This window comes from Mizuhopecten yessoensis, unplaced genomic scaffold (genome assembly GCF_002113885.1).
Source record: "Mizuhopecten yessoensis strain PY_sf001 unplaced genomic scaffold, ASM211388v2 scaffold1461, whole genome shotgun sequence".
In the NCBI taxonomy this organism is placed as follows: domain Eukaryota; kingdom Metazoa; phylum Mollusca; class Bivalvia; order Pectinida; family Pectinidae; genus Mizuhopecten; species Mizuhopecten yessoensis.
The window spans coordinates 235506-251027 of NW_018404058.1; the positions used below are offsets into that span (position 1 = coordinate 235506).

Genomic DNA, 15522 nt, shown 5'->3' on the forward strand with positions numbered 1-15522 from the left:
AGAGCTACGAAGCAATCCTATGCCAACTAATGGAGCAAAATCAATAATGCTAATCTGTAAGATAACATATAATTCACGCCTCATATGATTATAATTTTATCAAAATACTGCATGTGTTGAAAAAACATCTCTACCAATGAAAAAAACCTCTTTCACAAAATTAGCCAAGTCTGTCTTGGGGAAAAAAATAGAAACGACTGTCATAACAGATCACGCGTGATGTTATCTCAATTATCCTTTCTATGTATAACCTGCATGGCCAAATATAGTATTACTACTAATGCCGCCATGATTACTACAATTTCCATTTTGGGTCATGACACCCATATACAGACGTCTGACCTATATCGGAAGACAAATGAACTTTCCAACATGGCGGTCAATTCAGATTTCGATTACACTTGCTACGTTAACTTGATAATAACGACATTTAAGGCAGAGTTAACTTCAAGTTATACAGGATATCAACAGAAATTGTGCATACTACAACCCTATTTATGGATGCGGACCATTGGCTTTCAATTACTACTAAAATCGCCCCGGTGTGATTCACACCAAGCTTGCTCTATTACAAGGCATGGGATCGATTTAATACCCGGTTGGGTATTACTATTAGTACAAGTACTACACAACCCTGATAACTGTCCAGAATACTGTGGTATATCCAGACCCTTCTGACCTAAACACACTTAATATTCCAGCTGCTTTTACATAATTAAGTATTGTGCTTTTTAGTTATATACACTGTAATAGAAATTAATGTCTCGTTTGATTTTCTCCATTCTTAGGAAACGACATTGGTTTTATGTGAAAAAATGAACTTAAACAACGAAGAACAAGGGGCCAAAAACCAAAAGAAATTTTGTCAGATACCTAGAAACATTGGAGTTGTCCTTGGTTGTTTAGCAGAAAAGTTAGCAGGTAAGCTTATAATACTTTCTTTAGGTCAGATCAGCAGAGCTGAATTATTTTTCTTTTACCCACTAGCAGAACTTATATCCAGGAGGTGTTTTTTGTTCCTTTGAACAGAAATAATTTGCTTGAAACTTACTCTTTCACTGCCAAATGATGAGAATCTAAATTTCAGAATAACTTTTTTTGCTTAGGAAATAAGGTTTAACATTATGCCAGTAGAAGTAGGGTCGGCAATATTCAGTAATACAGTTATTTAAAACTTAAAATTTGATAATAAAGATATTAATGATGTTCATTTGCTGTTGACAAAATGTTTAATACATAACTTATGAATAATTTAACTGTTGTTTAGGAGTAAGTGAGTCATCTTGCTTGTTTCAGGACCAAACAGTATTGCCCTTTTGACACCTCGCGTGTTGGAGTACCTACTTAGGAATCTAGTAAGTATTGATGGACTGTCACTTTGTTGTGAGTAAAACAACGAACTTTTAAATATGCCTGAAAGATGTCTTGGTCGGAGCCCCGTTTCCCAAATGATCCTAAAGCCATTTTATGTAATTTTTCACAATACACTTACTGGTAGATACAAATGTAAACTGAGATTTCTGCCCAGCTTACTTACACACCCAGAATGTGTAAAATATATTTGCCTACCTATCAAATTACTATCAAATTACTATCAAATTACCCAGTGTTGAAATCGCTCACCCTCCTGTTGGAAATTCAGTGTCATGCAGGTATTTTATTATTTCCATGTGCTAATATTTGACAGCATATTGGTTTCATGTTAAAAGGAGAACAGACAATAAAAATACGGACAACAGTCATGTTTTATATGCTCATTTCATTTCTATTGTACAGACTTAAAATAAACGTACCAAATAAAGATAATGTAAGGAATGTACAATACAGAGAACTGTTACGCATGTAAATTTTCTGATCAGAAACTATTCAGATATTTCTATCATACTGTTAGGGTAATCAGGGACTAATCATGTCAATGCCAAATTTCAACATTGACAACATTTTTAAACTGATGGAAATGGTAATCAATCATAGAAAACACAACCTCGTTCATACAGAAATCACTTGACATCATTTGCAACAGTTTTGTTTGAAATGTGTCCTAAACCAAAAGAAAATAATCTAGAAGATAAAATAAATTTTCTTTATTGCTTTGAATGTAAATTTAAGCTTAGAAATGCATGTTTTTAACATTTATGACAGTATGCAAGACATGCATTTCTGTTAACTCATCTACAACATTTTTCAAGCATTTCAATTTTTCGAGACTACCCCATTTTACATTGCAGGAAATGTCACTACCTCCTGTAGTTATACTTCATTCCTTGGTAGCTTTGGAGAAGTTCGCACAGACCAGTAAGTAAACAGACAAAAGCAGTCTAGATTAATCAATTCATTGTTGTTTTTGTTGTAAAGAAAGAACAATTGAATTTCTAGTCACATAAGATTAATTATTATGTATACATTGTACATGTACCAGGAAATTTTGACTGCAATTTAACTTATGTCTTTTTTGCCCGCTATAATGGGGTGAATTTATCATTACACTGAATATAACTACACAACATAATATTATACAGTTATAGAATTGGTATTTATGGTCTCCCGAGGTGAAAAACTATTCCCCTCTACGGCTTTGCCGCCTCGGGAAATAGTTTTTCACCAAGGGTGACCATAAATTTGCTATTTCCCCATATTACCAAATCTATAACTGTTTTATTATAACGAAACAACTTATTAAAGGCAAATTAATTAATTTATTGATTTCCTTTTACAAATTCAAAGAGCGAAAAAAATACAATTGGAAGTACTGTATGCATCGTCGTTGATGTTATCTTCATTTCTAGCATTCAAGAAGTGTTTTTATAGACTGTTTTCCTACCATATCTAGTCCAATCCACTTTTTTAAGTTCTGCTTAAGACTTGCGTGGACACACGTCACCTCCTCTGAACTTGCTTGACCCTCATTTTCAACGCTTCCGGCATTCCGTTCTGTTAAATAAGTTTGAAGTGAATTTACTGCAGTCTTTATAACAGCTTTTGTATTTACGTTACGTTTAGCGTCCAAAATCTGCTGTAACTCCTCTTAACAACAAAAAAAGGCTGTCATCGGTGGCCATTTTCACTGTTGTCATTTGGTCCTGAAAATGTGACGTCACGAGCGTCGCGGAGAAGGCCCCACCTACCAATGTTTTCATTGGTTGAAAATCTTATAAGCTCCGCCTACAAATATTCATGAGGGAGAAGTCCTCTTTCTGGCAGGGATTAGTCTTTTTTTGCAGGGAGTAGTCCTAATTTGGGGAGGAAGTAGCTCTCAGATGGAGAGATTTAAGTGATTTAAGGGAAATAGCAGATTTTATCGTATTGTTTTTATATAGGGAAAACTCAGTAGAGGTATAATAAAACTAGTTATCATATGTGAAGGATGAAAATGGATTTTACTGATGAAAGGCAAACCTTCTGTTTGAACAATATAAGACATTATGGTTATTTTTTTAGTATAAAGTAATATACATAATCAAAAGATGACTATAAGAATAATTAAAAAACAACTTTGTTTATAGACTGCACACATGATAAAAAGCTGCCCTAAAGCCAACATATAGTCAAATGATTATCATTCCTCAGGGTGTTTAAGCAGTTCATTTGACTAACTCGACTTAACTTACCCCAGTATTGCTGTTTCTGTACTGTTGGCAGTACAACTTGAGGTATAGGTAGACCCTGTAACCACGTTATTGGGAGTACAATCATTCTATAGAACAGCACATCACATGTAAACTATTGGGGATGGAGTTTTAAAATTTATCTGGGCATAATAAAATTGTTTCATATGTCATTCTGGTAGTATTTGAATGAATTCATTTTCATTGCATTACAAAGGGAAACATGATAATGATGCTTAATGATACTGAAATCATTGTAAACCCAACGTTAAAATTGTATATTTTATACACCATAGGTGAAAACAAAGCGACAATTAACCGAGCGTTACAGAGAAACTCCCCAAATCAAATTGAGGACTTGGAGAAATGGTGGCAAAACTCTGACTACCAGAAGCGTGAGGTGGGATTCTGTGCCAAATGGTGCCTTGATAATCTCTGTAAGTTCTCAAGTCAGACAGGTCAAAAGTTACTATAAATCGGGTTTAAAGATCTGTGTAAGCTGAGATGTAATTAGTGCCCAGGGCACTTAAAAATTAATTAAATGGGTCACTTATTAGGTCACCTGGTCCGTACCGTGGCGTCCGTTGTCCGTCCATGCATCAATAATTTCTTCTTCTTAACCACTGATTGGAATTTGACTAAATTTGACAGGAAGCATCCCTAGGTAGTGGGGATTCCAAAGTTTACAAATGGTGGGGGTGACCCCCCAGGGGGCTGAGGGGTGGGACCAAAGGGGACAATAATGCTATATTGATATAAACAACTTCTTCTGTAGAACTATGCGATAGATATTTATCATATTTGATTGAAAGCGTCACTAGGTAGTGGGGATTCAAAATTGTACAAATGATGGGTCTGAGGGACGGGGCTCAAAGGGAGTAATTTGGCTATATTGCTTTAAGCGACTTCTTCTCTGGAACTAAGAGATTGACATCAACCATATTTGTCTGGAAGCATCCCTAGGTAGAGGGGGTTCAAAATTGTACAAATGGGGGGGATGAACCCGAAGGGGGTTGAGAGGCGGGGCCAAAAGGGGTCAATTTGGCTATATTGCTATAAACGACTTCTTCTGTAGAACTATGCGCTGGATATAAATCATATTTGGTCGGAAGCATTCATGGGAGGTGGGGATTCAAAATTGTACAAATAGTGGGGCTGACCCCCACGGCTAAGGGGTGGGGGCCAAAAATAGTTAATTACTTGGAAATGGTTGAGATCCCCACCCTATAACCATATATACAATTGATGACTGTAAAGAGAAGAATGCACATATGTTTCCAGGATGGCGCTGTGGTCTGGCTCCACCCTTGGCGACTTAACCCCTGGGTCATAACTTTGAAACGGTTGAGATCCCCACCCCAAAACTATATATACAATTGTTGGGCATAAAGAGACAGATGCTGTCATGATATTAGAATTGACCCGGGATCTGCCTCTGACCCTTGGAGACTTAACCCCTGGGTCATAACTTTGAAACAGTTGAGATCCCCACCCCAAAACTATAAATACAATTGTTGGGCATGGAGAGACAAATGCTGTCATGATATTAGAATTGACCCTGGGGTCTTGCCACAACCCTAGGGACCTAGTTTCTTAGTCACAGCTTGGAAACAGTTGAGATCCCCATCCCATAATCATACATACCGGTAAACTTGTGCTTGGCATGAACAACCTAATACAGATATGCTACAAAGTTTGGCCTTAGGGTCTGGCCCATATCCTTGGATCTTATAAGGAGAATATTTTGCCATGATTGCTTAGATATCCAGGTGAGCGATACAGGCATTCTGGGCCTCTTGTTATGATAATAAAATGTGAGTTATGATCAAACAAGTTGTGCTACTTCAACGGTTGCAGTATAATAAACTTCTATTGTGGCTGGATCTTTGGTTATCAAATGTTTCATCCGCTTCACAGAAGTCTAGACATCATCACCAGACATAAATCTCTGCTTTAAAGTGTAAGTACTGTATGTAAATCATTCACCGGGCCTGGTCAGTTCTTGGATGGGGAGGGAGTTTATATAATTTGAATTCTTCCAAAAAAAGGGGTATGGGCTCTCATAGAGGGAGGGGGGCTGACAATGGCATTATGGTATGTGAAAGTTCAAGGTGACCAGTTCTGTAAAGAAAAATGTCAGTTTCTGTGTATGCAGCACGTGATGAATGGGAGACATTACCCATGCAATCTCACGAGTTTGGATTCCATCTTTAAATGTTCTGTATTAAGTCATGTTCTCCTTATTTTCCTTTCCTGCTGCTGCTGCTGCTGATTGCTGTTTTCATTGGGAATGTTCAGTCATCACGGAGGTAATAATACATTTAAAAAAAATGAGATATTGAAACAATTGTTACCTGTAACATTATTGTACCAATTATAATGATAATAACTACGTCTTTCTGCTGAGTATGGGAACTTGTCTCGCCATATATCTTACTATATTTGGAAAATAAGATGTTTAATATATATGTTTGATGAAGTCGATCATTGCAGAAAACCCTTTGAAAGTTTCAAATTTTGTTTTCATTCTATAAGTGAACAACTACATATGTTGCATGTTTTAAGCCCAGAGACTTTCTGATACACTGTCATACAAAGCAAAATCTACTCGCTCTGCTATACTTAAGCTTGTAGTGAAGTTTTTAAAATTTCAGGGTCACAAATTTTCCCACGAAGCTGAGGATTTGAGTGCTGTTAATGTGATGTTAAATAGTAATGATGTCAGCGAATACCTCAAGATTTCCCCAGACGGCACAGAGGTAAGCTTTACTACTGTAGCTGATGATGTCAGAAATATGTCGGACATTAAGTCCTTTTGACCTACAGTATTGATAGACCCGGTCTATGTGGGATACGGATATTCTGCCCGAGGTTCTGACCCAATGGTAGATTTTCCGAATCCCACATACCTACATAAAGATTGACTTTTTCTCCCACCTGTAGCCTGAAAATTTGGTAAAGGAGGGTTTGAAGCTAACACATATCTACTAGCAAAAGAATGTTTTAAGATTATCCCTTTTAGAATATCCCTCACTAACAAATCTTTGCAGGCAGAATTTTTCCCTCTCTGGAAAAATACATTATTGATGTTGTATAAAATGTTTGGCAAAAGAAATCCTTATAGTTCTATACACATTTGCTATACGTATCATGTGGGAGAAATCATTGTTGACACTTACAATCTTTCTGCTGGTATTGTAAATTTATGTAAGGGTGTAAGTACTGTACTTATCTTAACATGATTTACCTCCCTTGGATTTTGAATTGCTGAAGATTCCCTGGAATGGTGATTTCAGAAGTTTTCAGTAATATTACTAGTAGATGTGTATCAAATATACAGAAAAAAATATTTTATAAACATGGAGTTGTGAATTATTAAAGAATAAAATGTCCTAGTTTTTTTTGGGATAATTATAAGTGTCCAGAGAACTAACACAAGACTGTGTGCAGGAAACTTTCATCTAGTCAAAGTTTCACCCTTTGCCAATAAATCAATATTTGCACTGTGTTAATTTCGCCTCTCACATTTTGTTACAATGTTTATTATATTGTTGACTAATGTTTGCTATAATGATAAATTCGTCCTCATTGTGGATGGCGAAAAAAGTGAAAAATTAAACTGCGTCGAAAATTTCCCGTTATGCAGTAATCGCGACCATATACTCTTTTCATGTCGATCATGAAAGATGAATACCGTAATAGAAGAAGGATTATTTGTACATGAATTTTAAATTTAACCTCCCTTGTCACTTATTATAGTTATAAAATTTGAGAAAAATCTGCCCTCCAAGTAAGGTTTACATCTGTACAACTTTCAGAAACTTTCATAGTTGGAGTAGAACTGCATATATTAGTATGGCTAATTTAACATGAATGATCTCACTGACTTAGATTAAACATACCAACAGGCTGTGAAGGATTGTGTCAATGAAAATAGTCTTCAATTTATTTGCATGCAATGTCATATTTTTTAAACACGGCCTAGTGCTTTGGATTTGGCACACACACACAAATAGAAATTTAGAATCAAATTTCACATGTTATGTCTGTAATATGTGTAGTTCCTTCAAAATAACACAACTAATTAATTCATTGATTGTCTTGTTTAGTTTTATTTTGATAAAGAGTTTCAAGATTTCCCCCCCAGAAATAACACTTTGTAGATGTGTGTGAATCTTGTCATGCTTGTTTCGTTTACAGGCGAGGAGTGATGCTTCGTCCTTCGAGAGTGTGCGCTGTACCTTCCAGGTGGACTCCGGGATCTGGTACTACGAGGTTACAATAATAACAGATGGTGTGATGCAGATTGGCTGGGCTACTAAAGACAGCAGCTTTCTCAACCATGTAAGTAACTTTTATACATAGGGTCAAGGTGGATCCGGTTTCTTACGTGATTAGGTGAAGTTTTGGGTGTCTCTGTTTATATAGACCCCATTTTACATGGTTTGGGACACAACTTTTGATGGACAATATAAACTAGATCTTGTTTTGAGGCCACCATATCTATCATTAAAGTAGAACCTGTTTTGTGTGGCCCCCTTTTCTGTTTTTGTTGTAAAATCTGTATTTGAGGACCACCACTTCCATCAATTCAGTAGAAATTGTCTTGAGAAACAACGTCACTTATAGAACTTGTCATGTCTACTTAATCTAAAGTTTGCAAACTTAGTAGTAGCCTCATAGCCAGAAGCTATCATAAACGATGTTTGTCTACGATAAGATATCTGTTTGTTAAAGAATACTGATAAATGTGATTGTTAAAAACGACTCTATGTTATATATGGGTTATAGGAAGGATATGGTATCGGAGATGATGAGTACTCTATGGCGTATGATGGCTGTCGACAGCTGATCTGGTACAACGCTGACAGCAAACCTCATGAGCACAAGAGCTGGAAACCAGGTCAGTCTTTCACTTACTTCAAAATGGCAAGGTTGTGTGGTAATTACGTGTGGACCAGTCCAAAGGAGAGGAGGCCAGTATAGCATCACCCAGGACTAACCCTACTAGTTAGTGTAGGTGTCCTGACCTCAGGGTCTTTTACAATCTACCACCTAAATGTGATAACCAAGGTGAAGCATGTTCTTTAGCTCACCCAGTCCAAAGGGTCAAGTGAGCTTATGCCATGGCACAGTGTCCATCGTCCGTCCATCCGTTGTCTGTCGTCCGTCAACTTTTTCCTTTAAAGCAGTACTAGTCCTTACTGGCTTAGTGAATTTTGAACGAATTTGGTATTGAGCATCTTTGGCCAAAGGGTTCTTAATTTAGTATAAACAGAGGGTATGGCTCCCATGGGGGTAGAGGGGTGGGGCCAAATAGGAGGAAAAGAGGTAAATCTTCAAATATCGTCTCCTTCTAAACCAATGAAGGGATTTTGACAAAATCTGTTCTAGTTTGGATTACACATAAAACATTTGGTCATCTTTATAATTTAGCTGTAGTAGAGTGAAACAATATCCTTTAACTGCAGATAACTCAGTGTTAACTTTATTCTCACTTCAGGGGCATGCTTGACCTTAATTTAAATATTCAAATGCAAAGTTACTTCCCTTGCAGTGTTAGACATTTGTGGTTCTGTATATGGAGATTAACAAAATCAGATACGTATAACAAAGCTGCCCAAATATTTTTTGTGTAATCAATAAAACAACTTGAAGTTACTCAGATGTTTAGTTTATTTCCAAAATGGTGTTGTGAAATTTCCAGTTCTTTATCAAAATGTGTCTTCATATACCTTTATCTGCACTTATGTAAATTATGTACTATTTCTTTTGTTTTGGACCGATTTCAAAGATCAATAATTGCAGTTTAGAATTCCTGTTTAGTGATCTCTGGGTCGATGGTTTTGTGATACTTAGCAAAGTAACCAGCCTAATGGAACTTCTCCAGTGTATTAATACTCTGTAATGACATTTTTGTTTAGCCTCCCATCACTTATATTCCCTTAGAAAAGTTTGGTGCTTATGTGAATGATCAAAATCAGCTACGTGGTTATGTAAATGACAAATGACACAATAATATAAAAAAAAACTGCAGTATTACATAAAAGGGACTCGTAAACACCTGATAGATATAAACAGTGCAGAGTCAGAATCCACAGGGAAATAGTCCCTGGCACAGTGATTCTGTCCTCTGGCACATGTTCCTGTGATGACATCCAATGGCACATGTTCCTGTGATTCCGTCCTCTGGCACATGTACCTGTAATTTGTCATCAGGCACATGTACCTGTGATTCCGTCCTCTGGCACATGTACCTGTGATTCCGTCCTCTGTCACATGTTCCTGTGATTCCGTCCTCTGGCACATGTTCCTGTGATTCCGTCCTCTGGCACATATACATGTGATTCTGTCATCAGACACATGTACCTGTGTTTCTGCCATCTCATTTCAATTTTCCATAGTCAGACAGCTGGTTCATTACCAAAGTAAAGGCTGTAAGAAATTTAAGGTTATTTTTAAATCTGCTGTATTTTATAGCTTATTAATGGATGGGAATAACTTTAAACTGTTCTAGCTATAATGATGAGTATCTGTATCACACAGAGAAAGTGTTTATTGCAATGTTATTAGATTATTGTGTTATTAATCTCAAGGTCACAATACATTAAATCTGAAATGATCAGTGAAAAAGAATGTTTGAGTTATAAATTTTGAACCATTGAAAATATCGTGATTATGCATGAAGGATACCTGCATTACCAACCAAAGGTGTGCACTGCGCTATATTTACGTCATGTGAACCTAGTTTTAGGTCAAAGGTCAAATATATGCAGAATTGTAAATAAAATTACTGTAACTTTTAAACTTGGAGATATCATGACGACACCTACATTGACCACAGGGGGTGTAATGTGTAATTAGGTCACGGTGATCAGGACCTTTAGGTCACGGTGAGCAGGACCTTTAGGTCACGGTGAGCAGGACCTTTAACTCCTGGTCAAAGGTCGAATATAGCAAATATACACATTGCCTAAAAATGGGAGACATTTGCACTTATTTAGAAAAAAAAACAAATATCTAGATTTAATTAATCCATTTTGAATGAATTTGCCTTATAAATCTATTTGTATATATATATATGTGTAACCCTCTTAGCCCCAAAGAGCTGCTGTACTAGTTATAGTGTGTCGGCTGACAAAGTCAGACACTGGGTGTATATTAGTGCCGTATCCATAGTGACTGTCCTCTGCTAGGTAGTCATACTCCCTGACCACTGGTAGTCACACTCCCTGACCACTGGTAGTCACATTCCCTGACCACTGGTAGTCACACTCCCTGACCACTGACTTGATGAAGGAACCCTTAAAAAAGAGTAATTTGTGGTGTCTTACCTCGCCCAAAAGGGGGTATAAAAACAAAGTTAATTATATATACCCCAAACCTTGTGGAGGCGGGGGTATAAAAACAAAGTTAATTACATATACCCCAAACCTTGTGGAGGCGGGGGTATAAAAACAAAGTTAATTATATATACTCCAAACCTTGTGGAGGTGGGGGTATAAAAACAAAGTTAATTATATATACCCCAAACCTTGTGGAGGTGGGGGTATAAAAACAAAGTTAATTATATATACTCAAAACCTTGTGGAGGTGAGGGTATAAAAACAAAGTTAATTATATATACCCCAAACCTTGTGGAGGCGGGGGGATAAAAAAAAAGTTAATTACATATACTCCAATCCTTGTGGAGGCGGGGGGATAAAAACCAAGTTAATTATATATCCCCCAAACCTTGTGGAGGGGGGGGTATAAAAACCAAGTTAATTATATATCCCCCAATCCTTGTGGAGGCGGGGGCATAAAAACAAAGATAATTATATATACCCAAAACCTTGTGGAGGCGGGGGGATAAAAAAAAAGTTAATTATATATACCCCTAACCTTGTGGAGGCGGGGGGATAAAAACCAAGTTAATTATATATACCAAAAACTTTGGGGAGGCGGGGGTATAAAACCAAAGTTAATTATATATCCCCCAATCCTTGTGGAGGCGGGGGGATAAAAACCAAGTTAATTATAAATCCCCCAATCCTTGTGGAGGCGGGGGTATCAAAACAAAGTTAATTATATATACCCCCCTCATTGTGGATGCGGGGGTATTAAAACAAAGGTAATTATATATACCCCATACCTTGTGGAGGCGGGGGTATCAAAACAAAGTTAATTACATATACTCCAAACCTTGTGGAGGCGGGGTATAAAAACAAAGTTAATTATATATACCCCAATCCTTGTGGAGGTGGGGGTATAAAAACAAAGTTAATTATATAAACCCCAAACCTTGTGGAGGGGGGGGGATAAAAAAAAAGTTAATTATATATACCCCAAACCTTTTGGAGGACAGTGGTATCAAAACAAATTGAATTATATATACCCCAAACCTTTTGGAGGACAGTGGTATCAAAACAAATTGAATTATATATACCCCAAACCTTTTGGAGGACAGTGGTATCAAAACAAATTGAATTATATATACCCCAAACCTTTTGGAGGACAGTGGTATCAAAACAAATTGAATTATATATACCCCAAACCTTTTGGAGGACAGTGGTATCAAAACAAATTGAATTATATATACCCCAAACCTTGTGGAGGTGGGGGTATAAAAACCAAGTTAATTATAAATACCCCAAACCTTGTGGAGGACGGGGGTATAAAAACAAAGTTAATTATATATACCCCAAACCTTGTGGAGGACAGTGGTATCAAAACAAATTTAATTATATATACCCCAAACCTTGTGGAGGCGGGGGTATAAAAACAAAGTTAATTATATATACCCCAAACCTTGTGGAGGGGGGGTATAAAAACAAAGTTAATTATATATACCCCAAACCTTGTGGAGGACGGGGGTATAAAAACAAAACAAAATTGATGCATATCCTTGCTGCATGGGGTGGAATGTTTACCTCAGTTCTGTGACAAGAAAGGACAACGTAGCAAGATCAGATATGTTGGAGTCATATTCAATAAAAAAAAAATGGTAATAAGATGTTGATTGCTTTCTGACCAAAGTTGTTATATAAACCAGGCTGAATTAAGGGTAGGGTGAATGATCACATGTCACTGACTACTCCTCTGCCCCTTCACCCGTCACTGACTACTCCTCTGCCCCTTCCCCCGTCACTGACTGCTCCTCTGCCCCTTCACCCGTCCCTGACTACTCCTTTGCCCCTTCCCCCGTCACTGACTTCTCCTCTGCCCCTTCACCCGTCACAGACTACTCCTCTGCCCCTTCACCCATCACTGCCTACTCCTCTGCCCCTTCCCCCGTCACTGACTCCTCCTCTGCCCCTTCCCCCGTCACTGACTTCTCCTCTGCCCCTTCACCCGTCACAGACTACTCCTCTGCCCCTTCACCCATCACTGACTACTACTCTGCCCCTTCACCTGTCACTGACTACTCCTCTGCCCCTTCACCCTCTGTCAGCTGTTCGATGTTCCTGCTCACCAATGTATCGTCCAATGCTGAAGTACACTGAATGAAACAAAGCAGCTTCACATCTGTAATATTAAACTAGTAATAACATAGAATGTTACCTCCATTCCATATTCTTTTTGATACGCCTTCCTTATAAGGCAAGGTTAAAAAATTATGTTTTGACCATCAACTTTGGACACTGTATACAGGGAAACTTTTGCTCAGTCAAACATTCGCCATTCACTGATAAAATCTGTGTTCGCTCAGTGTAAATTTTGCTCTTCACTTATAATTATTATATTTTGTATGACTTGTACTAATATTCGCTGTCATATGGGTTGATCGGTGGCAACCAGCTAGCTCAATTGGTAGAGTGTCTGTCTAGAGTTCGGAAGGTCCCGCTTTGAGCCCCAGTCTGGCTTTTGCATTTCTTTTTCTCTTGTTACACAAGTGTTAATGTTATGTGATTCTTAAGTCTTGTGTAGTATACTGAAGGTGTTTTCATAGTATACCCATACCACGGGATTATTACATTGTGATGAATTAAGTCATTGTAAGATTGCGCCGACATTCTGTGGGCCAGGTCTGGTTCTATATGATGTCATACTTATAGATTAGTGGTCGCCGTGGAGCAGTGTTAGTAGCGATTTGTGGCCTGTTAGGGCCTACTTAGACGTGATTAGTCAGGACTGATTACTGGTAGAAAGGTGGTGTGAAAATGACCGTGGGACTCAAGAAAAGCGGTATTTGACGGTCTACATAACCCACAATATTCTCACGAATATTTGAAAATATATCTTTTAAGACAAACTTAGCCGTATATACATGTGATGCTAATAGGTTTAGTACTTTACATACCAGTAATTACCTATGTTGCGACTCAGCGATTTCTGAATTCACACATTTGTAATCAAACTTTGTTTTATTAATTTCAGAGGAAGTGTGGTTGAAATGTACATTACTTATGATAGATCCATTTGGTTTATTAAACTAATGGTTTGTTTGATTTCTATAAAGCTTAACTTCTGTGTACATTATGCAATGTCTTCTTAACATTGAATTCCAGATCCAGATATATCTATACAGAATATTGTCATGTTAATGTTACATAATACAATATGTTTTATTCATACAGACATTAATATGCTCATTTCATTATCCATTTAATGTGTCTTTTATTTGTAAAACTTTGGGGGAAAAACTGGCTGCTACAGCCTAAAAATGGAAAAGAACAGAATCTATAAGTCCAATGACAGATTAATATCTCTGCCGTTATAAAAAAAATCTTGGACAAGTTTCATAAATCTCTTAAGAAATGGAAATGAATGGAAGATTTTTCTGATCATATTACCAAAAACACATGTATAAGCCAGTATTTGTGAGCATTATCAAGTCTTCAGCATTTCCAATTGGACTTCACGTCTAGTCTTTATTGTCCTGATGTCATGTTTCTCGTCTTCAATGTTACGCCATAATAGATGTTATTATTTGAGGTTATATTTAAAAAATATGACATGGGTTTGTTCACTACATAATTCCGTAGTCATGTGATAAATCACCTTTGATCGAGTGCATATGTACCAGGAGTGGGGTATTGTGTAGTTACGATTGTACTAACACATCGAAGTTCTGTCAGTCATCCAGGATTGGAAACAATGGCTTAAAATACAATACAACATGTGTTATGTCTTACACATTTATTCAAACACTGTAAAACTGAAATCAGTCAGGATAACATACACAACATTAACTCAGTGTCTAATGTAAACAAACTTACAAATTTTAAAAAATCGCGACAAAATTGAAGATGTATTTTCGGACAGACCAGGTAAAATATGAACTACTGTAAACATAAAACACACTCAAATGAAAAGAAACTATTCCCATCACTTTCAGTTTAATGAAATGTTTTTTTACTTCATGTTGTTGGGATATTAAAAAAAATAAAACAATTTATATACTTTTTTATTGGAAAATGATTTTTCAAATACAAAACAAAAAAATCTATTAATTATTTTATTTTTTAAATGAACCAAAACAAAATATGAAAATGTTTTGATCAGTAATTTTACTTTTTCTGACTATTTTCTAGAATCTCTATGACTTAAAGCACACTGGTTTATATTGACTATATCACCTTGTACATCCAATCAATAAATAAACAACACCACACCTACGTATTTTGTATACTGGTAACATTATTGCTGGTTTGTTACCAATGACTTAACTCTGACACTCTACATGACACACTTGTGTTTGTAAATCTCCGTGATACATTAACGTTAATTACTCTACCTGTACGGCAGATTAAAGGCTCATCCAGTTAATCTTTTGGCATGAAAACCTCTTTTAACTTACAACTAATTGCAAAAACACGTGTGATAACTTATTGAACATAAAATATCAAAAAACGTAATACTGTACTACACACTTTTGTAAAGTGATACAGTTATTCATGAGTATAAAATAGCACCTTAGCTTCAGGAGGAATGA

General features: G+C 36.7%; 1 protein-coding gene across 4 annotated transcripts in view; it reads left to right on the forward strand.

The window, feature by feature from the left end:
* Positions 1-15522, forward strand: part of LOC110462561 (RING finger and SPRY domain-containing protein 1-like) — a 53821-nt gene that overhangs the window by 2630 nt on the left and 35669 nt on the right. For all 4 annotated transcript variants that reach the window (XM_021516569.1, XM_021516555.1, XM_021516579.1 and 1 more), the window contains exons 4-11: positions 789-921; positions 1297-1355; positions 2229-2295; positions 3902-4042; positions 5904-5914; positions 6260-6364; positions 7806-7949; positions 8397-8508. In XM_021516569.1, coding sequence (XP_021372244.1) covers positions 789-921; positions 1297-1355; positions 2229-2295; positions 3902-4042; positions 5904-5914; positions 6260-6364; positions 7806-7949; positions 8397-8508 — 772 coding nt within the window. The remainder of the gene's footprint in view (positions 1-788; positions 922-1296; positions 1356-2228; positions 2296-3901; positions 4043-5903; positions 5915-6259; positions 6365-7805; positions 7950-8396; positions 8509-15522) is intronic.